We start from the raw sequence: 22,967 nt of genomic DNA on the forward strand, positions 1-22,967 counted from the left end.
AAGCTGGAGCGGGAGATTAGGGATCTCACCGCAATGGTGCAAATTACTTGGAGTTCAATTGAGACATAGTGCTCTCTCTCTCTCTATCTCTCTCTCTCTCTCTCTCTCACACACACACACACACACACACACACACACACACACACACACACACACACACTGATATTAACACCTGTGAGTAGCTGAACACCAGACAGACTAAATGTTGGATTCAAAGTGAATGTCTTACCCCATGGCCAGCACAATCTCCTATCAATTTTTGCCTGTAAGGTTTCACTAGGCTTGTTTATAAAACCACAACAGAAACTGAAGAAAATGTGGTTGTGAGGGTTCTCACTACATGTCACATTGAACAGCACATAAAGAGACATTAGAGGGTGGGCAGAATAATTTAAAGTGTCTTCATGGCATGAGTATTGTGAGTGGCAGTTGTCACTCGAGCTGTTGCTGAAAGATAGAAGATGTTTGTGTTAGTAAAACACAAAATGATCATATGTGAACACCAGTGTCTTGTCTCAAAATTGTTAGTTTAGTATTAACTACCAACTCCATGATTCGGTCGATAAATATTTGGGACTTCACATGCCATAAGCTACTGTACAAGGCATGACAGAGAGTAATTTGTACCAATCTTAGCCACCCCATAATATCCCTTTAGTGTACTGTGTAAGGAAAATAAAATGGCTCTTTGCATGCCTAGAAACTGTCTTATAATGGAACACTTTCTCAATAACAGAGATGCTGCACAATGAATAGCTATATCAATAAGAAATTTAATACAACAGCTTAGCATGTAAACTTGCTTGAATATAAGTACAAATATCTGGAGCTGCAGGAAGAGTGAACTCAGATAAAGAAAGAAAGAAAATATCTGAAAGAACAAAGAAGTATTGCGCAGACAGAAGAGCAAAACACTCTTCATACAATAATAAATTATAGTAATCATTATATAACCAATGTAATACTGAACTGTCTAGTGAATTACTATTGAACTGCATTGTGTTATTGAATGACAACTTGTATGAATTTTCATATAACTGACTAGGGTGGGCCAATGAAGGCCATAAAATAAAAAAGTAAAAATAAAATAAAATGACAGATAACTGTGACCAATGACTTATGAAATAATTGTTTATTTCCATTAATTAGTTTTTGGCCAATTGAGACTCATTTGCGGGTGTGGCATACAGAAGTTACATAGTTATATTTGTAGTGTGATGCTGGACATTGGCTCTGTGACAAGAAGATGGGATACACTTTAATGGATCACCTTGAGTGTTATAGATGTGTGTGGGATGGCTATCAAGTGATTTAAGTCACAAAAATTGAAGAAATGTACTGACATCATTTATCATTACTAGAAAGGCAGATCTTTGCATCCGAGAAGTGGTGTGGGTCCTAGGTCAATAGTTTGCTCACAGAGAGTACTGACTCTTATTACACTGAACAAAACTGCTAAGCACTTTGGCACCTGAGTCTGCTATCACCATGTGATAAACTCAATTACCTGTCTGCTCTGTGTTCTGTTGTCTGTGTGACATTCCTATTATTAGGTTTGTGTTGTTCAAGACAAAAATAATGGGACCTAAGACTGTAAAAATTTGGATTTGACTGCTGCAGTTCCGTGGTCGAAAAGGATTAGAAAATATGATGGACATCAGCATGATATCACAAAAAAGTTTTAAAACAGCGGGAAATTGTACCAGATTGTTCAAAGAGACTCATGCCAACTAAAATGTTCTGTAAAGTAGACTGCACGTACTGAAACTTTGTTTTCAGTTTAAATGTTACAACAATAGATCAGCACCTGTGACTGAAAGTTTATGTTATTGTCATGCCATAATACACACAACAACTATATAATTATGAATTTATAGTGAGCTGCAAACTTTAAATTTGCTCTTCTGAGGAAGTTGACTTTTGTACATATGTCACTTGGCAGCCAACTTGCCCATTTGGCAAGATATTCAAGGTGATAAATTCAAAGGTTTCCATTTTTCTTATCACAGAGCCAGTGTCTAGCATCACACTACAAATATAATTATGTAACTTTTGTATGCCTTGTCTGAAAAGGGATCAGAAAATAATTTCCATAAACTAACAAATATTTCATGAATGTCTGGTTCCCATTATCTGTATTTGAATTGAATTAATATATGGCCACATGTTCTACAATATTCATAATGGATACACTCATTCTTGTAAACGTGCTTTTGGCCTAAGAAGAATAAACACACTTAAATCGTCTGAGTGCAGCAGAGCACCAGTTGTCAGAAACCTCATTTACTAATCTGTCTGCGATAACATCACCGGAACTTACCTACAGCTGATGCAAAACCCAATCTCACAGTTTGCTCGTAAGCATTCAGCTGCTTCATGTAATGGTTGACAACTGCGTCCCGCTTGGCCGCATTTGCCGGGCCCTGGTAGTACTCCGTGAAGAAGGCGGGCAGCGCCGAGCAGGCTCGAGAGCGTATCACCTCCACCTCACTGGGCAGGCACTGGTCCAGCAGGGCCTGCCACTCCTCTGCAAACACAGATGTACACATCTTCTGCATTAGGTAGGGTCCAGTGTGAGTAGATTATAACAACCTACTATCTGATAACTGGGTGCTGTCCAGCAACATATTTCTCTCAATCTCATATTAGACAGGAAAAAAAGAAATATGTCCACTTTATAAAACAAAATTACAAAGGGACCTTATGGTCAGGTCCTATTTTATTTTCTTCACACTTGAAGTATTGAAGGCCAGAGCCTGGACATCAGTTTCCTAAAGCAGCACAACACGCCTCTAAAAATTGTAAGCATCATTACGTAACGGTGTGCCAGCACCTATTCCGAGGAGGGGTCGCAACCTATACACTGGTGAGCTAGGATCCTGCCTTCAAAATTCCACTGGCATGGCCACAATCTTGCTGGGGTTATGTGATGTGGGCCACTGGTCCGGTGCAGTGGAATGTCGGGTTACCTAGCGCTGTGCTGCCTGGGCCGCTCTATGTCACTGGAAGCAGCACTTCATGAAAACTAGACTGGGCCGAGGCACTCAGGATGTGCTGTATCTGTTGTTGACTGATTCCTACATGGAGAGTGCCTCCACACCAGCTGTTGACCCGATCCGGGCTGTCCTGTGCTGTCTACAACTAGCCACTGCCTCTGCCAGCCACTGGTCTACGAGTTGCTCCATGTACTCGTGCTACAAGAGCCCGAACTGGTGCCATATGGCTGGGGCATCCTGCACACTGACATCAACTGACTCCTGACCATTTTTGAGGGGTCTCCAGTTTGCAGTATGTGCCTGATGTACTGCCTGAGCACTGACGCGATGCTCTCTGTCCAGGTCCCACATTTGGGGCATCACTCACCTCGCATTTAAGCTGCCGGCCAGTGCTAAAGGCCAAGCCCACTACCAGTGTCACTGCTGACTGAAGCGTGTGGCCCGAGGCTGGGCGGATCGCAGCAACACCCAATGCAGTGTCATCGGGACACAGTAACTGCAGAGCCTGACGTGCCACTGTCATTTGCCGAGCACAACTGCTACTGTCACCGACAGGTGCTGTCGAGTGTTTGGCAGTGTGAGCACTGCCGCACGGGGTTGATGGTGCCACCGAAACATTGCGCGCAGTAGCTGCACGAGTAGTGCTGAATAAAATATGTTCTTATTACCACTGTTCTTAGAACTCCACAACAGCTAAAGAACTGGACCTCCACACCTACCACCCAGCCAACTGTCCTGAGATGACTTCCTGCCATTTTATGGTGTCTGTAACTCTTACACCATACTAGCGCAGTAACAGGGTAAAACATTTCAAAGCTTATGACAAAGGTGCCTGTAGGTGAATGCATAATGTTCTACAACTGTCAATTTGGTAGGCTGATTCTCATTATAAGAAATTTTTTGGATTTCTACATTTATTACTAAACTAAAATTTTAATTAACCTGTACTGACCCACATTTTTAATAAAAGTAATTTTTAAGTCCCAATTGCAAGAAAATGCAATTAAAATTTGGTTAAAAAAAAGTGAAACAACAAATAAAAAATGCTTTTCTCTGGAGACATGCTTTTCTCTGGAGACTGAACAGTACTATTAATTCATACTTTTATTTTTGTTTAACAGCAGATAAACCCCCCCCCCCCCCCCACACACACACACACACACACGGCCACAGTCTCTGGGCACCAGTTGGAAGCTTAAACTATTTTAGCAATCTTTTTCATTAGCCTTTATGCAACTCACCACCACCTCTATGTGGCGAGTACAATCTATCTTTCCCAATAAAACATGTCACACATTTGTAGTTTGATTTATTATGAATGCTCAAATTTTCATGCAGCTAGAAATTAGAAATAACAAGGTGTTATTTATATTAATCAATTAGGATGTAATACTTGTTGATTACTACTTCAATTAATAAATAAAGAATTCAAACAAAACTTTCTACTGATGAAAATTGAACCAGTGTCTTTGCGGTAACAAGACTATAACATTACACACTCAGGTACATGTGGCTCTTTAAAAATGCTCAAAATGCTTTATATGTAACAGCATTCAGAAATCATTAAATTGACTTTTTCAAATGTTTTTGAGAATTGTGTTGTACTGCTTTAGGAAACTAATGTCCTTCAAATTCTTTAAGTATGAAGGAAATCAAAGATGGCCTCCATAAGGTGCCGTTGTTAGTTTATTTACATGTTGTTGCTGCACAGTACTTCACAAATTGCCCCTAAAGATAACTGTTCATAGTCAAAAACACAAGTCCCACTGGAAATGGTAGTTTCTTGAAGTTAAAAGGGATATTTATCAGAAAGGTAGTGTTCATAGGATTAAGACTATATCTACCTCTAACTTTCTTATTTCAACAGTCACTTCAATTTAGTTATTTTTTATTTATTTGTTTATTTATCTATAAGGTTCTGCAGGTCTGTGTGAACCAGTTTGACCTCACCCCATTGTATAACATTCTTAGTGCCTCAAATTATTACTACTTCTTCTTGCGCCATTTGGCATGGTTATTAGTGGATGTGGTACAGTTAATTTAAAGTTTGGCCAGATGCCCTTCCTAGCACCCCCTCACATGGAATGTGTGTACCTAAACTGTCTGTGTGTAGCGTTTTTCGTGTGGCAGTGAGTGAAAGTTTTCTAAATGTCTGCGAATCAAGTAACTGAGGTGGGACATAGGTACCAGCCCAGTATTCACCTGGTGGATGTGGGAAACTGTCTAAAAACCACATCCAAACTTGTCAGCACACTGACCCTTGTCATTAATATGCTGGACGGATTCGATGTACGGCCAGCGCACCTCCCCATCCTGGAAGCTGAACTTTAACACGCACTTCTATCTAGACAGGTATAGCACCTCATACATAAAAGGAATAGTGTTTCCCAGCTCTCAGATGTTTTTGTCTGTAGCAACTTCAAATAAGCTATTTGTTTTCCTTTAGTTCAAAATTCTGAGTAGTTTTTCCCATCTGTTTTCTTGTTGTTACCAAGTGCTTCTGAGGCTGCTTAAATGACTGTAGGATGAACTACAAGATCCCAGTCCATTGGTATACAGCAGAAATAATCTCTCTTCAGGAAAGGTGTAGCATCAGTCTTTTAAACACTGGCTACGAACTGAACTGAACTGAAAGATAATCACTAACTGCACGAAGAATTTCACGGAAGCTATTATACCTGAAGAACAATATGGATTTAGATTAAGTTGTTCATGCACAGACAATGTGTGTGTGTAATTAAAAACATTGTAGAAAAACACAGAGAATTTAATATAAAAACCCATGTGTCCTTTATCAACCTTCAGAAGGTTTCTGACTGTGTGGCTGTGATAGCCTATGGAAGACTACGTCTGAATGAGGATACCCTTATCTAATAGAGGTACTGAAAAGTTTTTACAAAAACACACACATTGTAATACACAAGTACGAATCGATTACAAGAAATAATTATTAATAAAGGCATTAGACAATGGTGTGGACTATCACCTACCCTTTTTAATATTTACATTGACTTCATTATCTGCAAATGGAAGTGTAAAGTAAACAATGGAATTAAGGTAATTAATGAGGAATACTTGAATTCTACTTTTGTTTACTGATAACATTGTTATTATTTAAAAGAATGACGAAGACCCCTAAAGCTCAGTATACCAACTGAACAAAATTTGCAAGTAGTATAACTTTAAAATTTCTGGTCATAAATAGAAATTAATAGCAAATATCCAGTCAAATCAAAAATTGTTCAGAATAAATCAGTTTTAAAACAAGTGTCTCAAATCTCTTTCTTAGGCTGTACTACAAGTTCTGATTTCGACTGTTGTACTACAAGTTCTGATTTTGACTGCTGTACTACAAGTCCTGATTTTGACTGCTGTACTACAAGTTCTGATTTAGACTCTGATATTGAAAATGAAATACACAAATCCAAGCTGTTTGTGGTAATATTAGCAGAATATTGGACCTAAAGTACAAAAAGACAATGGCACAAAATTCTCTGGAGTAATGGCAGTTCCTCTGTTTCCTATGGAAGCGAAAGCTGCGTTATAAAAAGCAATTAAATAAGTAAATAAATAAAAGAAGCAGCAGAAAAGAGGTCCCTAAGAAACACGAAGGGTTGCGCAAGAAGAGAAATGATTAGAAATGAGGATATTAGAATAGAATTAAATATTTTCAATATGGAAGAAAAAATTCAAAAATATTGTGAAGGATGAAGGCAACACATTATGAGCATTCCAGGTCACAGAATTCCCCAGATGATCGTCAACTACAAGCCAAATGTGAAAAAAGACGTTGGAAGAACTTGAAAAGATGACAATGATTTTGTTTCTGAGTTCGGAGCAGGTAACAACCTAAACCTTGAAAGGATGATGATGATAAGTTACTGCAACCAGCCACAGATTATTTTTATTTCCTCAGTGCATTACAGAGAGCTAAGCCCCCACTGTCTAGCGGATTTACTTCTATTAATTAGGCATGTATGTATTGTGTGTACTATTTTGGGTTACCAGTAACACTGTCTGATAATAGAAGACAAAAACCACCAACTGTTGGATTTGAATTAAAGGAGGAGGAGATTAGGTTTAACATCCAGTCGATAATGAGGTCATTAGAGACAGAAAACAAGCTCCGATTAGGGACAGATGGAAAAGGAAAGTGGCGGTGTCCTTTTGAAGGAACCATCCTGGCATTTGCCTTAAGCGATTTAGCGATATCGTGGAAAACCTAAATCAGGATGTATGGACATGAGTTTGACCCATCATCCATCTGGATGTGAGTCCAGTGTGGTAACCACTGCGCTACCACATTTAGTGGACTGGAATTGCTGGCAGCAAGGCCATCAGTAAGTTGTAGCTATCCTCCCTGTTCATGCTATTGCGGAATTTAATTACTGCAATAGCCTCTTATATGTTTTGCTGTTGCATCCATATCTGCTGAGAAAGCAAATGAGGTTTTGAAAACTGATATACTAGCTTATATTGGTATATAAGCATGCGAAACGGAATACAAACGTCTAAAAAATGAGATAGAGAGGAAGTGCAAAATGGCTAAGCACGAATGGCTAGAGAACAAATGTAAGGATGTAGAAGTATATACAGTGTGATTCAAAAAGAATACCACAACTTTAAAAATGTGTATTTAATGAAAGAAACATAATATAACCTTCTGTTATACATCATTACAAAGAGTATTTAAAAAGGTTTTTTTTCACTCAAAAACAAGTTCAGAGATGTTCAATATGGCCCCCTCCAGACACTCGAGCAATATCAACCCGATACTCCAACTCGTTCCACACTCTCTGTAGCATATCAGGCGTAACAGTTTGGATAGCTGCTGTTATTTCTCATTTCAAATCATCAATGGTGGCTGAGAGAGGTGGCCGAAACACCATATCCTTAACATACCCCCATAAGAAAAAATCGCAGGGGGTAAGATCAGGGCTTCTTGGAGGCCAGTGATGAAGTGCTCTGCCACGGGCTGCCTGGCGGCCGATCCATCGCCTCTGGTAGTTGACGTTCAGGTAGTTACGGACAGATAAGTGCCAATGTGGTAGCACTCCATCCTGCTGAAATATGAATTGTTGCACTTCTTGTTCGAGCTGAGGGAACAGCCAACAAATGCTTGCTGGATGCGTGCTACATTTTCATCACTCGTTCTCGGCCGTCCAGAACTTTTCCCTTTGCACAAACACCCATCCTCTGTAAACTGTTTATACCAACGTTTAATACACCACCTATCAGGAGGTTTAACACCATACTTCGTTCGAAATGCACGCTGAACAACTGTCGTCGATTCACTTCTGCCGTACTCAATAACACAAAAAGCTTTCTGTTGAGCGGTCGCCATCTTAGCATCAACTGACGCTGACGCCTAGTCAACAGCGCCTCAAGCGAACAAATGTACAACTAAATGAAACTTTATAGCTCCCTTAATTCGCCGACAGATAGTGCTTAGCTCTGCCTTTTGTCGTTGCAGAGTTTTAAATTCCTAAAGTTGTGGTATTCTTTTTGAATCACCCTGTATTAACAGCCCACCTGGCTAGCCATGCGGTCTAACACGCTGCTTTACGGGCAGGAAGGCGTGCCAGTCCCCAGCATGAATCTGCCTGGCGGATTAGTGCCGAGGTCCGGTGTGCCGGCCAGCCTGCGGATGGTTTTTAAGGCGGTTTTCCATATGCCTCGGCTAATGCGGGCTGGTTCCCTTTCTCAGTTACACTATGTCAGCAATTGCTGCGCAAACAATGTCTCTACGTACATGTACACCATAATTACTCCACCATGCAAACATTTGGGGTTGCACTGGTATGGCACGAGTCATTCCCGGAGGGGTCCACTGAGGGCCAAACCGCACAATAACCCTGGGTTCGGTGTGAGGGGGTGGTGGGGTGGGAGGACTGCTGTGGCCTGTTGTAGGGTTTTGAACCACTGAGGGCGACAGTGGGACGAAGCCTCTCCGTCGTTTTAAGGTTCCCAGTTCAATACACAATATATCACTAGGGGCTAAGCTAGATACAGCCTACAGCAAAATTAAAGAGGCCTTTGGACAAAAGAGAACCACCTGTATGAAATTTAAGAGTTCAGATGGAAAACCAGCTCTAAGCAAAGAAGGGAGTGCAGGAAGGTGGGAGGAGTATATAGAGGGTCTATACAAGGGAGATGTACTTGAGGACAATACTGTGGAAAGGGACGAGGACATAGAGGAAGATGAGAAGGGAGATATGATACTGCATGAAGAATTTGAGAAAGCACTGAAATACTTAAGCAGAAACAAGGCTCCAGGAGTACACAACATATCATTAGAGCTACTGATAGCTGTGGGAGAGCTAGCCATGACAAAATTCTTCCCTTTGGTGAGCAAGATGTATGAGATGCTGACAGGTGTGAAAATTACCAAACTATTGGTTTAATAAGTCATGGCTGCAAAATGCTAACACAAATCCCTTACAGAAGAGCGGAAAAACTGGTAGAAGCTGACCTCGGGGAAGATCAGTTTGGAGAAATGTAGGAACACGTATGACAATACTGACCCTACGACTTGTCATAAAAGATATATTAAGGAAAGGCAAACCTACATTTATAGCATTTGTAGACTTAGAGAAGCTTCTGACAGTGTTGACTGGGATACATTCTTTCAAATTCTAAAGGTGACAGGGGTAAATTACAAGTAGCAAAAGGCTATTTACAATTTGTACAGAAACCAGATGGCAGTTAAAAGAGTCAAGAGGCATGAAAGGGAAGCAATGGTTGAGAATGGAGAGAGACAGGGTCGTTTTTCAATCTGTGTATTGAGCAAGCAATAGAGGAAATGAAAGAAAAATTTGGAGTAGGAATTAAAGTCCACGGAGAAGAAATAAAAACTTAAGAGGCTTGCCAATGACATAGTAATTCTGTCAGACACAGCAAAGGACTTGGAAGAGCAGTTGAAAGGGATGGACACTATCTTGAAAGGAGGATATAAGACGAACATCAACAAAAGCAAAATGAGGATAATGGAATGTAGTCAAATTAAATCAGTTGATGCTGGGGAATTAGTTTAGGAAATGGGGTACTTAAAGTAGTGAAAGAGTTTTGCTATTTGGGAAGCAAAATAACTGATGATGGTGAAAGTAGGAGGGTATAAAATGTAGACTTTTCTTTTTTTTTTTTTCTTTGTACATCCATAGTTGAAGTGGAGGACAGTGGGACATCAGCTGGTATAAATTTATATTAAAAATGAAGAAATTCCTCCTGCTGTATTTAAGGTGTCTATTTTATTTTGGCAACTAGTTTCAACGTTGTAACAATTTCATCTTCAGGCCCATATGCTTGCTGACGTCAACTGCGTGCGGCTGATACTAGAAGTCAGTGGTGAGATACAGACGTCCATATCTCACCACTGACTTCTAGTATCAGCCGCACGCAGTTGACGTCAGCAAGTGTATGGGCCTGAAGATGACATTGTTACAACGTTGAAACTAGTCGCCAAAATAAAATCAACACCTTAAATACAGCTGGAGGAATTTCTTCATTTTTAATACAAAAATGTAGACTGGCGATGGCAAGAAAAACATTTCTCAAGAAGAGAAATTTGTTAACACTGAGTATAGATTTAAGTGTCAGGCAGTCCTTCCTGAAAGTATTTGTATGGAGTGTAGCCATATATGGAAGTGAAACATGGACGATAAATAGTTTGGACAAGAATAGAATAGAAGCTTTTGAAGTGTGGTGCTACAGAAGGATGCAGAAGGTTAGATGGCTAGATCATGTAACCTTTGAGGAGGTACTGTATGGAATTGAGGAGAAGAGAAATTTGTGGTACAACCCGACTAAAAGAAGGGATATATTGGTAGGACACATCCGAGGCATCAAGGGATCACCAATTCAGTACTGGAGGGAAGTGTGAGGGATAAAAAGCATAGAGTGAGACCAAGAGATGAATACAGTAATCATATTCAGAGGGATGTAGGTTGCAGTAATTACTCAGAGATGAAGAGACTTGCACAGAATAGAGCAGCATGGAGAGCTGCATCATACCAGTCTTTGGACTGAAGACCACAACAACAACAACAACAACAACACTGGTATATACTGGTGTATATCCTGGTGGTGGCAGTTACAGCTGATCTGTCATGTTGCCCCTGACACAACTAGAATTCTTGCTCTGACACTCTAGTGCCTAACAATATCCCAGTTTCATCAATGTAGACGTGAATGAAAGGGTCGCCGTGGTAGCCACTATGAACCATCAACTAGAGCATTGGTTCGGTGTGTGGCAGAGAATGTCACAAGCATGCAAATACGGCCACCATGGGTTGGAAGTGGGGGATTAGTTGGGTACAACAGGTTCGTAGGACAACTCCATGTCGGCCGAGCCTGGGGTCCAGACTTATATTCTGTTTTAGCTCTGCCGCTCTATATTCAGCTTCATCTACCTCCTCTGAAGGGATTTTGTCTCCATATTCAGACACCTCTTGTACCTTCAGAGAATTCACTTAGGAGACCTTTAACAGAAATTCAGCTAAAATTTTGTATTGCTGTTCATTCCCTTCATTCAAATTACTTCACAAAATATCAAGTTAGCCAGTGCCCCTTTGCAGCTATTTGGAAGCATCTTCCTGTTTACTGTCTAGACCATTTTGCATGACATGAAATGAGGCCTTCTTCGGTCCCTGATTTATCCTTACTTGACATTTTTTTATGTGGATATCTTAAGGATGTCGCTTGCATACGTCACCCTCACATTATTCTTGAGTAGCAGAAATGAATGGAACGATGTGTTGCTACAAATCCTCAACAAAGCTTAATGTCTAGGTATGTGCAATGCAGTTTTTGATCATGTCAATCGCAGAATGGAGGCCACTTCCAATGATTTTTGTAGCATATTCACAATCCCAAAAGGCTGTGTTATTTTCTGCACATCTTCTACATAATAATCGCTGTTCTTACTCACAGAAACCTTTCCTTCAGGAACAGAAAAACATAGTTACTTCTTTCTCACACCATTATTAACCATTTTACTCCTATATATGGAAGACAATTTACTCTACATCATTACTTGGACAAAAGACAGACATTCCCTTCATTATCTGACAAACTTGGCACTCATGCTATTATTTTTATTAGTATACATTTGCTTATCAGCAGTTAAGAAAGAAGAGATACTAACTGAAACAATTTTGAGCTCAGATTACAGTAATGTAATTGGAATGTACATCAAACACTATTCAATCTTATTACAAAAGTTTTATCGAAGGAATGTTACACAAATCTTCCACAGTCCACTTACCAATTGTGGACGTGCCATGAAATGGCAGATGTGCCATTGAACACCTCTGGATAAGATGTGAACATGCTTGTTTCATTAGCTCGCCTCCCATGCCTCGGAAGTAGAATTTCTGCTCGAACTGAGGAACTAGGCCACGGATTTTTTCCACTCTTTCAGAACCTATAATATCATTTGTACTAATGAGTAAAAGAAATGTTCATAATACTAGACAGCTTATTTGTCAATAATTATGCAGTCAGATATTCCACAAAATTAATCAGAATGACACACAATAAATAAATAAAATCATATACACAATCATGTTATTAAGCCATACGAACTCATGATCACAAATAATGGAAAATTAAATAATAAAAGAAAAAAAAATGTAGGTCAATGCCGGCCTGAGTGGCCAAGCGGTTCTAGGCGCTACAGTCTGGAACTGCGCAACAGCTGCAGTCGCAGGTTTGAATCCTGCCTCGGGCATGGATGTGCGTGATGTCCTTAGGTTATTTAGGTTTAAGTAGTTCTAAGTTCTAGGGGACTGATGACCTCAGATGTTAAGTCCCCTAGTGCTCAGAGCCATTTGAACCATTTTTGTAGGTCAATGGTTAACTTCTGAATGTAAAAGAAAGTGAGTTAATTACATACAGCAATAAAGAGATATTTTAAAAGTAGCATCAGTAATGTAAAATGTCCCTGAAAATACAAACAATAAAAATGTTATTTGAGTATCACATACAATGTTAGTCAATTGAATGTCCTCTGCAGCACAGTCTTGTTAAGTAATAACTGCACTCATCCTTCTGTTTGTATGAAACAGGTCCGTATTTCACAAATCCTGGAACAGTTCAATATTTTATTTTCTTCTTGTCGAACTAGAGAAAATGAGCACACTTTCTAATCCCAGTGTAATGGCTAGACACATCTGTACACAAATAAAGGAGCAAATGTAGCCACCAAAATTAATGATGCAATTAAAAAACACAGCAATTTTATTTTTGTAAAGTCTCATATAAATGAGGATGCAAAAGCTGTAAACCAAAATTAACTATTGTCAAGTCAATAACGGAGAAAAATCTACATAAAGCAGATGCATAAAATGAAAAGGACAGTTATTGTTGAATCTGCTTCAGCAGATTATACTGCAAAAGAAATGAACTACACTATACTGCAGCAGAGCCTTATTTGGAAATTACTGTGAGAGAGAAAACTTCGATAATACCTAATCCCTACTGACATGGAGATGCAGCACATAAAGAGAGATCATTTGAAGGGGAACTTGAAGGGGGTCATTTTGATTCACAGTTTATTAAAAACTTAAAACTGCACTGAAAGAAAGGAAAGTAGTTCATAACATAAGGTAGGACCTGACATGAAGAAGTCTGTCCTCAACAAGCAGAAGGCATTTGAAGGCTTCGGAGCTATAGCCATGGAGGATTATCTAGTAGTAGCCCACTGCAATAAATGCCAGAGATTATAATCATGTAGCAAAGAACAGGACCACAGGTCAGATATCTCTTGGATTCACTCCGGAGAACACGCATAAGAAGATATGCAGAGGAAAGAGCAAAGGTAGCCCCAACATATACAAGGTGAATGTTAATAAAACCAACAAACTGCAGGGAGGCATTCCTGAGTGAAAATGGAGGAAAGAAGATTCTATGAACATGTGTCTGGAAATACATTACTGCCATGGTAGACGGTGCTGACTTATGAAAGTTCCTCTGACTATGTGCCGTGTGTTCCTTGTGCATTGCAGGCTGTGTGATTGACACAGTGTACTGTTAAGCAATAGAATGGTCCAATATTCATGTCAGGAACAAGCTGAGATGGTGTTTGTGCACAGACAAGCAGATGGAAATGGTAGTGAAGCAACACCGCTATGCCAAAACAAGTACCCTCACAGACACCAAAAACATCACACACCACTTCAAGCCCTTTGTGGGCAACTGTGTGATCAGCGTCCTTTCAGACAGACAAATGTACTGGGATGCAGCGGACTGTGCATACACCAGATTTGGAGGACCAGGTTCTACAGGATATTGAGATGAAACGTAGTTCAAGCTCCAGGCAAGTGGCTCACCAACTAGTATAAGCTGAAGTACAATTACATGTATCTTTCACAACAACTGCTACTATCCCTATCACCTGCAACAATGGCAAGGGGAATCAGCATCGTGTTTCCCTCTGTGGGAAGAATTTTGTTGATGGTTTTGCACCATACCATAACAATTATGAATTTTCCGTCATCAGCCCTCTTTGTCAACGAAAAAATCTTTACCAGAACTGGCATCATCAATCTGCTGTGGGCTACAGAAAATCCTCATGGAATGGTTCAAGGCGTCTCATCAGCTTAGGTTCAGCATCAATGTGTGGGCAGCGATTCTTGGCGACCACATACTTGGACTGGTTATTATCCTGCAACACCTCAATGGAGGAATGTATCTGGACTTCCTCCAAAATACTCTGCCCGGGCTACTTGAGAACGTGCCTTTGGTAACATGGCAGGTTATGTGGTTTCTGCATGATGGAGCAGCACCCCACTTCTGCATTCCAGTTAGCCAACACCTCAATAACATTTTTCCAAGACATTGCATAGGAAGCAGAGACCTTGTAGCATGGCCAGCTATATCATCAGACTTAACCCCCTAGATTTTTATCTAAGGCAGCATCTGAAAAGTGCTGTATATGTTGAACCAGTTCCTGATGAGCAGACCCTTCAACAGTGTGTTCACAATGCCTGTGACACTATTTGGAGAGAGGCTGGAGCACGCGAAAATGTATGGCAATCCATGATGTGACATGTGAACCCATGCATTACATCCCATGGAGGCCACTTTAAACATCTAATGCAATGTGGATTTGATGCAGCTGTCTCCTGTGTTCCGGGATGATTCGTTGTCACTGCACACACACCGTCCATCTCTGGACACATGTTCATATGACATTTTTTCCTCCATTTCCAGTCAGGAATCTGACTCTGCAGTTTGTCCATTTTATTAATGTTCAACCTGCGTATTGTGTTTGAGAAGAGAAAGATTGTATGAGCAAAACTGAAATGACTGCTCAATGTATTACATGTTCCTTGACATACTTATCTTATGCAGTGATTATGGGTAAAAAACTGATGATATCTGACAATAGAGCACTACAATATGAGAAGATAACATGCTGAATTTGTATGTGGCAGAAATGTCCATCTATGAGAAAGCAAGATGTGAAGAGGGCACAGAATTTCTGATAGAAAAAAAAAAAAATTAATTAATTAATTTTTTTAAAAAAAAGCAAAGTTTATAGTAATACAGATACTGTTGCTCAGGCGGAAGGGAGTCTTTCACAACCTAGCTATAAAACAAGTGGAATCAATATAAACAACTCTGGAGTGGAAGAGACCACTTCAACTTATTGTTAATTTCTTTTGCACAGATACATGAAAATTTGTGCTGATAAGCCTATTGGCATTCATTTTTGATATGCCTATTGGGATTCATTCTGTATAAATCTCCCAAAAATATAAGTCTTTTTTCCGTATTGTTTCCACTTTCTTCTTTGTATTTTGCTACAGCAGTTAGTCAAAACATTACAATCACTGCCCACCACAAGATCAAACGGTGCCCGGTGGTGTTGTGGGCACATGATGCAGGAAAGAAGGTATGTAAGAGAAACAGAAATGACTGAGAGATAATTACTGCATTAATGTTGTTGTGGTCTTCAGTCCTGAGACTGGTTTGATGCAGCTCTCCATGCTAATCTATCCTGTGCAAGCTCCTTCATCTCCCAGTACCTACTGCAACCTACATCCTTCTGAATCTGTTTAGTGTATTCATCTCTTGGTCTCCCTCTATGATTTTTACCCTCCACGCTGCCCTCCAATGCTAAAATTGTGATCCTTTGATGCCTCAGGACATGTCCTACCAACCGATCCCTTCTTCCAGTCAAGTTGTGCCACAAACTTCTCTTCTCCCCAATCCTATTCAATACCTCCTCATTAGTTATGTGATCTAGCCACTTAATCTTCAACATTCTTCAGTAGCACCACATTTCGAAAGCTTCTATTCTCTTCTTGTCCGAACTATTTATTGTCCATGTTTCACTTCGATACATGGCTACACTCCATACAAATACTTTCAGAAAGGACTTCCTGACACTTAAATCTATACTCGATGTTAACAAATTTCTCTTCTTCAGAAACGCTTTCCTTGCCATTGCCAGTCTACATTTTATATCCTCTCTACTTTGACCATCATCAGTTATTTTGCTCCCCAAATAGCAAAACTCCTTTATTACTTTAAGTGTCTCATTTCCTAATCTAATTCCCTCAGCATCACCATGCTTAATTCGACTACATTCCATTATCCTCGTTTTGCTTTTGTTGATGTTCATCTTATACCCTCCTTTCATGACACTGTCCATTCCGTTCAACTGCTCTTCCAAGTCCTTTGCTGCCTCTGACAGAATTACAATGTCATCGGCGAATCTCAAAGTTTTTATTTCTTCTCCCTGGATTTTAATACCTACTCCGAATTTTTTCTTTTGTTTCCTTTACTGCTTGCTCAATATACAGATTGAATAACATTGGGGAGAGGCTACAACCCTGTCTCACTCCATTCCCAACCACTGCTTCCCTTTCATGCCCCTCGACTCTTATAACTGCCATCTGGTTTCTGTACAAATTGTAAATAGCCTTTCGCTCCCTGTATTTTACCCGTGCCACCTTCAGAATTTGAATGAGAGTATTCCAGTCAACATTGTCAAAAGCTTTCTCTAAGTCTACAAATGCTAGAAACGTAGGTTTGCCTTTCCTTAATCTTTCTTCTAAGATAAGTCGTAAGGTCAGTATTGCCTCACGTGTTCCAACATTGCTACGGAATCCAAACTGATCTTCCCCGAGGTCAGCTTCTACCAGTTTTCCATTCGTCTGTAAATAATTCGCATTAGTATTTCGCTGCTGTGACTTATTAAACTGATAGTTCAGTAATTTTCACATCTGTCAACACCTGCTTTCTTTGGGATTGGAATTATTATATTCCTCTTGAAATCTGAGGGTTTTTCGCCTGTCTCGTACATCTTGCTCACCAGATGGTAGAGTTTTGTCAGGACTGGCTCTCCCAAGGCCGTCAGTAGTTCTAATGGAATGTTGTCTACTCCCGGGGCCTTGTTTCGACTCAGGTCTGTCAGTGCTCTGTCAAACTCTTCACGCAGTATTGTATCTCCCATTTCATCTTCATCTACATCCTCTTGTATTTCCATAATATTGTCCTCAAGTACATTGCCCTTGTATAGACCCTCTATATACTCCTTCCACCTTTTTGCTTTCCCTTCTTTGCTTAGAACTGGGTTTCCATCTGAGCTCTTGATAGTCATACAAGTGGCTCTCTTTTCTCCAAAGGTCTCTTTAATTTTCCTGTAAGCTGTATCTATCTTACCCCTAGTGAGATAAGCCTCTACATCCTTACATTTGTCCTCTAGCCATGCCTGCTTAGCCATTTTGCACTTCCTGTCGATCTCATTTTTGAGACATTTGTAACTGCATTAATATGGGCCACAAATGGAAAATCCACTGATGGCCCAACACCTTGGAACAAGCATCTCAGACGCAGCAAAGCTGGTCAGATGTTTGGATGTTACTGTCATGAGCATTTATGGAAACCAATTGATAGACGGTGAATTCACGAATAGGTGACAATGTTTCTTACATCCACACCTTGTCATAGAGTGTGGAGGTCAGAGGCTTGCCTGTGCTGTAAAGCAATAAAGGTGGTGTCTGTGTCTCAGGTGCAGGCACAAGTTTTTCGGAACACACTGTTCACTGCGCATTGTCGAGTAAGTGGCTCTGTACCAGGTGACACGTTTGTTTCCAATTCACCTAATTACACTGTCAATTATAATTGCAGTGGGCAAAGGATCACTGTGATTAGAATGTGGATCAATGCAAATGTATCCCCAGTCAGATGGGTCATGTTTCTCATTACACCAGGTTAACGGTCGCACACAGAAACGTCATCATTCAGGCAAATGGCTGCTTGAAGCATGTAACACACCACGGACGCATGTGCTACTTTTGCGAGCTATGGGGACATTCAATTAAGCCTGCCTGTGATAGTAACTGAGGGCACTATGACAGCTGTGAACTGTGTGAACAATATGGCGGACCACCTGCATCCCTTCATGGTTGATGTCTTCCTCACTTGTGATGGCACTTTCCAGCATCACAAGGCCGAATCATGCTACAGTGAAATCACTGTAACGTCTTGGCCATCAAATTCAGGCAGTCTGAACTTGCTGGAACTCAATTTGAATGCTATAAGGTGCCAGCTTTGAGGCCACAAGACACCAGCTATAATTTATTAGAATGATATGACCTGTGGACACACATCTGGTACCACACGTACCCAGAGCCCAACCAAGGACTTGTCAAATTCAAGGCATGTATGAGGGTAATCCCAAAAGTAAGGTCTCCTATTTTTTTATAAGTACAGAACTCTGTTTGTGTGGCAGTTGGTCACACTGTTATAAAGAGTGCTTCGCGTGCTGTGTGTAAGAACTTTCTGAACAGCATGGCGGCAAGCTAGTATGACATGGGCATACAAAAACTGGCACAGTGTCTACAAAAATGCATCGACAGAAATGGTGATTATGTCGAAAAATAGCTAAATGTTCAAGCTGTAAACTGATTTAAACCATTGTAGAAATAAACAGGTCTATGTACTTATAAAAAAATAGGAGACCTTACTTTTGGGATTACCCTCATATTTAAAAATTTGGCAGAAGCAGAAATACAAGACAGTCTCTTGGAACAGGTGGCCACTGGAATAGCTTTAAGAATCTATGCAGAGGAAACAAAATTTATCACTAATATAAAAAAGCAGTATTTTTACAGACTGACGTTGTTCAAATAGAAAAATTTCAAGTATCTAGGAGAGATAATTCAAGAAAAATTAGTGAGAAAAATCTTCTGTATATGAAAAGATTCACGAAGTTGGACTATCAAAAAATATTTACAGTAAAAAGTGCATATCAAGAAATGCAAAAGTAATGTATGCCCATGTCATACCAGCTCGCTGCCATGCTGTTCAGAAAGTTATGAACCTCTTCTTTCACCTCGTCATCGGAGCTGAATCTCTTTCTGGCCAAATGTTCTTTTAACTTAGGGAACAGGTGATAGTCACTGAGTGCCAAGTCAGGACTATAGGGTGGGTGGGTAATTATGTTCCACTGAAACTGTTGCAGGAGAGCAACGGTTTGCCTAGCGATGTGTGGGTGAGCGTTGTCATGGAGAATGTGTACACCCTCGCTCAACATTCCTCTTCTCTGGTTCTGAATTGCCCGTATGAGTTTTTTCAGAGTCTCACATTACCTTTCAGCGTTAATTGTGGTCCTAGTGGGCATAAAGTTGACCAACAATACCCCTTCCCGATCCCAAAAAATGGTTGTCATGACTTTACCGACAGACTGTGTTTCTTTGAATTTCCGCGGCTTTGGTGAAGAAGGATGCCGCCACTGGCGTGATTGTTGCTTGGTCTCAGGTGTAAACTGGTATGTCCAGGTTTCGTCACCCCTGACAATTGAGTCCAGAAAGTTGTCCTGTTCAGCTGCAAGGTGGTGAAGAAATGCGCAGGAAGCATCAACTCGTTGCCACATGTGGTCCTCAGTCAGCATGCATGGCACCCATCTTGCACACCCCTTTTGGTAGTTCAATGTTTCCGTTAAAATTCTGTGAGTGGTGCTTCAGGAAACCTCAGGAACCAACATGCAGAGGTCATCCAGAGTGATCTTCATGCATGCTTTGCTCAACCTTCAAACTGTCTCCTCAGAAACTGATGGTCTCCCACTCCTTTGTTTGTCATGAATTTAGGTCCGACCAGCTGCAAACTCTCTACCCCACTTACGAACTTTTTTGACATACATGCACGACTCACCATACACTTCTGTCAATTGGCGAAGGATTTCAATTGGCGCAGTGCCATTTGCGTTCAAAAACCAAATGACAGTAACATCCAACGGGAGCTCCATTCACAGCAGCTGCCAAGCCAAGACTGAGCGCCTCAGCATGGCGTGCGCATGGGTACACACAGCGCGTGAAGCACTCTTCATAACAGTGTGACCAACTGCCACACAGAGTTCTATACTTATAAAAAATAGGAGACCTTACTTTTGGGATTACCCTCGTAGTAGAGCTGTATCATTTGCAAATCCTAGGCAGCTTATTTCAATATACTGCTTCTTTCTTCCCAGTTTTATTCGTGATATTTGATATTCCTTTACCTGTTCCTTATAAATTCTTAGTAATTTCCTCTAATACATAGTTGAAGAGGACTGGAGAGAAGCAATCAAGTGCCCTACATCTGTATTTATTTTAAATGGCTTAGAAATTTTGCCTGTGTGTTTTTTTGGAATTTTGCAAATCAGATTTGCCAGTTTAGTTTTAACTTACACTATTTTATTCAATAAAAGATTTTCATTTAAGGGTCATCTTACATTTACAGATGGAGCCTCGGCTATTGAGGTTTTGTACAAATTTATTTTGAAGTGTTCCGAAGGGTAGGGCTTGGCAAACAATACTTTCATTCAAATAGGCTGAAGATTTCCTGATATGCGTAAGTACTTGATACAGTATTGATCTTGTCCCAACAATCATGTGACGTCTGACTCACAGCATTAGTGCAATAGACGGATATGCGAGAAACTATGAACTAGGCACCACACCAACCTAATGCTCTGCTTAAAAAATTGACAATTTTGTGAAAAAGGAGGAAATAGCATTAAATTCTATCAACTCACAAACTTTTGTTATATTTGAATAGGCTTGCAATAGAAGTTCTCGTACATGTATGGATACTGTGTACATATATTTATGCTGCTTTTTAAATAAACGTATGATTCAAAGGAAAAAATCTTGTCCTTCAAAGACCATTATATGATTCTGAACCCAAGTCAAGTATTTTATTTTGTTATGAGAAACTGATGAGTTACGAAGTGTGTTGAAAATCAAAATTCATTAGCTGTTCATATACTAGAATATCAAGGGAAAATATTATCAGCTTTTAATCAGCTTAAAAACAAGATGATGACATTGAGATGAAATGAGAAAGAAAATTAATTCAGAATTAAATGTCTAACAAATGAAACAAATCACATTAAACTTACAGTAATTGTTATCACAAGAATAAATTACGGTAGAGAAATTGTGATTTCAACCTTTTACTTATATATTGGTTGCTGTTGTTACATATGACCTGCACTCTAGAAGATATAGTTGACCGTGTTTCATTGTTGCTCAAGCACACAGCTTTGCGGGAGAACAGTAACACAAGCTTAGCTGAGAACTATATTGAGTGTGGGAAGAGGAGTGGTAAGCGGGCAGCAAGTTTTGTTTTGGTGTCAACCATAGGAATGTATACCACATACATTGGCTTTTTATAACTTCTACCATGTTTATATTGCAATTTGTCTGCCTCCATTTGTACTCTGAACTGAAGTGACTTTAAAATTGGCCAGATATTCAACAATAGCACACATTTCTGCAGGAGATGGTAAAAGTCTTGACTGGGACCAGTGGTGTAGTTACATGTTTTGTGCAGCAATGCTGTGGATGCTTGCTGTGTGGTATGATGCGAATGATGCGGGGTGTGTCAGCTACCGGCTCTACACACACAATGAGGAAGCATCGGACAGACAATCTGTTTCTGTAGCAAAAAACATTGTAACATTCTGACGACAGTATATAAGTGAAATCTGCAGGGTGTTTCATCACAATGTATTTGGAAGCAGCAGCGAAATATCTGTGGCATTGAAGAAGTTCCACATTTGTCCTGTTAGGATGATGATGATTATGATGATGATGATGATGATGATGATGATGATGATGATTTAGAATAGCGGTACCACAGATGACAGGCTAAACAAAAGAAGCAGTGAGGATAAAAATTAATGTAAACAATTTATTTTTGTTAATGTTATTTTTATTGTATTATCAAAAAGTAAATAAGTTTAGAATAGGTATAATGGTAACTTTTTAGGCAGATTACTTACATCAATAAAAGTTTGTAATTTTGATAAGCCAGAACATGATAAAAAATAATTTTTTCTCAAGAAGCCTCTTAAAATAGTGGGGGTGGAGGAAATCGTCTTATACGCGGGTAAGTATGGTAACTGATAAAAATAAACTGGACTTTCCTGACTATCATCATATTATTACTGCTGTAAAAGAGATTTTTAATTTCTTAAACATTGCTAAGCTGAAGTTTTTACACGCCATAGGTCTCTCCACAAATGTGACAAAGTTTGCACTTACAGTAGTTACTATGTGATGTTTCTTTTTTTATTTTAAACATAATTATTTCTTTCCACAAAAAGTTTCACTCTGCACGCATTTTAAACTTCCTGGTGGATTAAAACGGTGTGCTGGACCAGATCTCAAACCTTGGATCTTTGGCTTTCGAACGCAAGTGCTCTACCAACTCTCGACCCGGCCTCACACCTTTATTTCTACCAGTACCTCAACACCTGCTTTCCAGACTTCCTATGAGAGTGAGTTGTGCTTGGATAAGTCAGTTGGTAGGGCACTTATCCTTGTTCGAGCCCAACACACAGTTTTAATCAGCTAGGAAGTTGCAAACCGGTGCACATTCCGTTGTAGAGCAAAAATTCATTCTGGAAACAATCCCACAGGTTGTGGCTATGTCATGTCTCTCCAGACTCTTTCTTCCAGGAGTGCTAGTCCTATA

The 22,967-nt window shown here is 39.9% G+C and overlaps 1 protein-coding gene across 1 annotated transcript in view; it reads right to left on the reverse strand.

Moving 5' to 3' along the window:
* Window positions 1-22,967, reverse strand: part of LOC126215339 (tubulin-specific chaperone D) — a 196,441-nt gene that overhangs the window by 55,192 nt on the left and 118,282 nt on the right. The window contains exons 11-12 of the mRNA XM_049942023.1: window positions 12,259-12,417; window positions 2,321-2,527 (exon numbers count right to left, since the gene is read on the reverse strand). Of these exons, the coding sequence (XP_049797980.1) occupies window positions 2,321-2,527; window positions 12,259-12,417 (366 nt within the window). The remainder of the gene's footprint in view (window positions 1-2,320; window positions 2,528-12,258; window positions 12,418-22,967) is intronic.

This window comes from Schistocerca nitens, chromosome 12 (genome assembly GCF_023898315.1).
Source record: "Schistocerca nitens isolate TAMUIC-IGC-003100 chromosome 12, iqSchNite1.1, whole genome shotgun sequence".
In the NCBI taxonomy this organism is placed as follows: Eukaryota; Metazoa; Arthropoda; class Insecta; order Orthoptera; family Acrididae; genus Schistocerca; species Schistocerca nitens.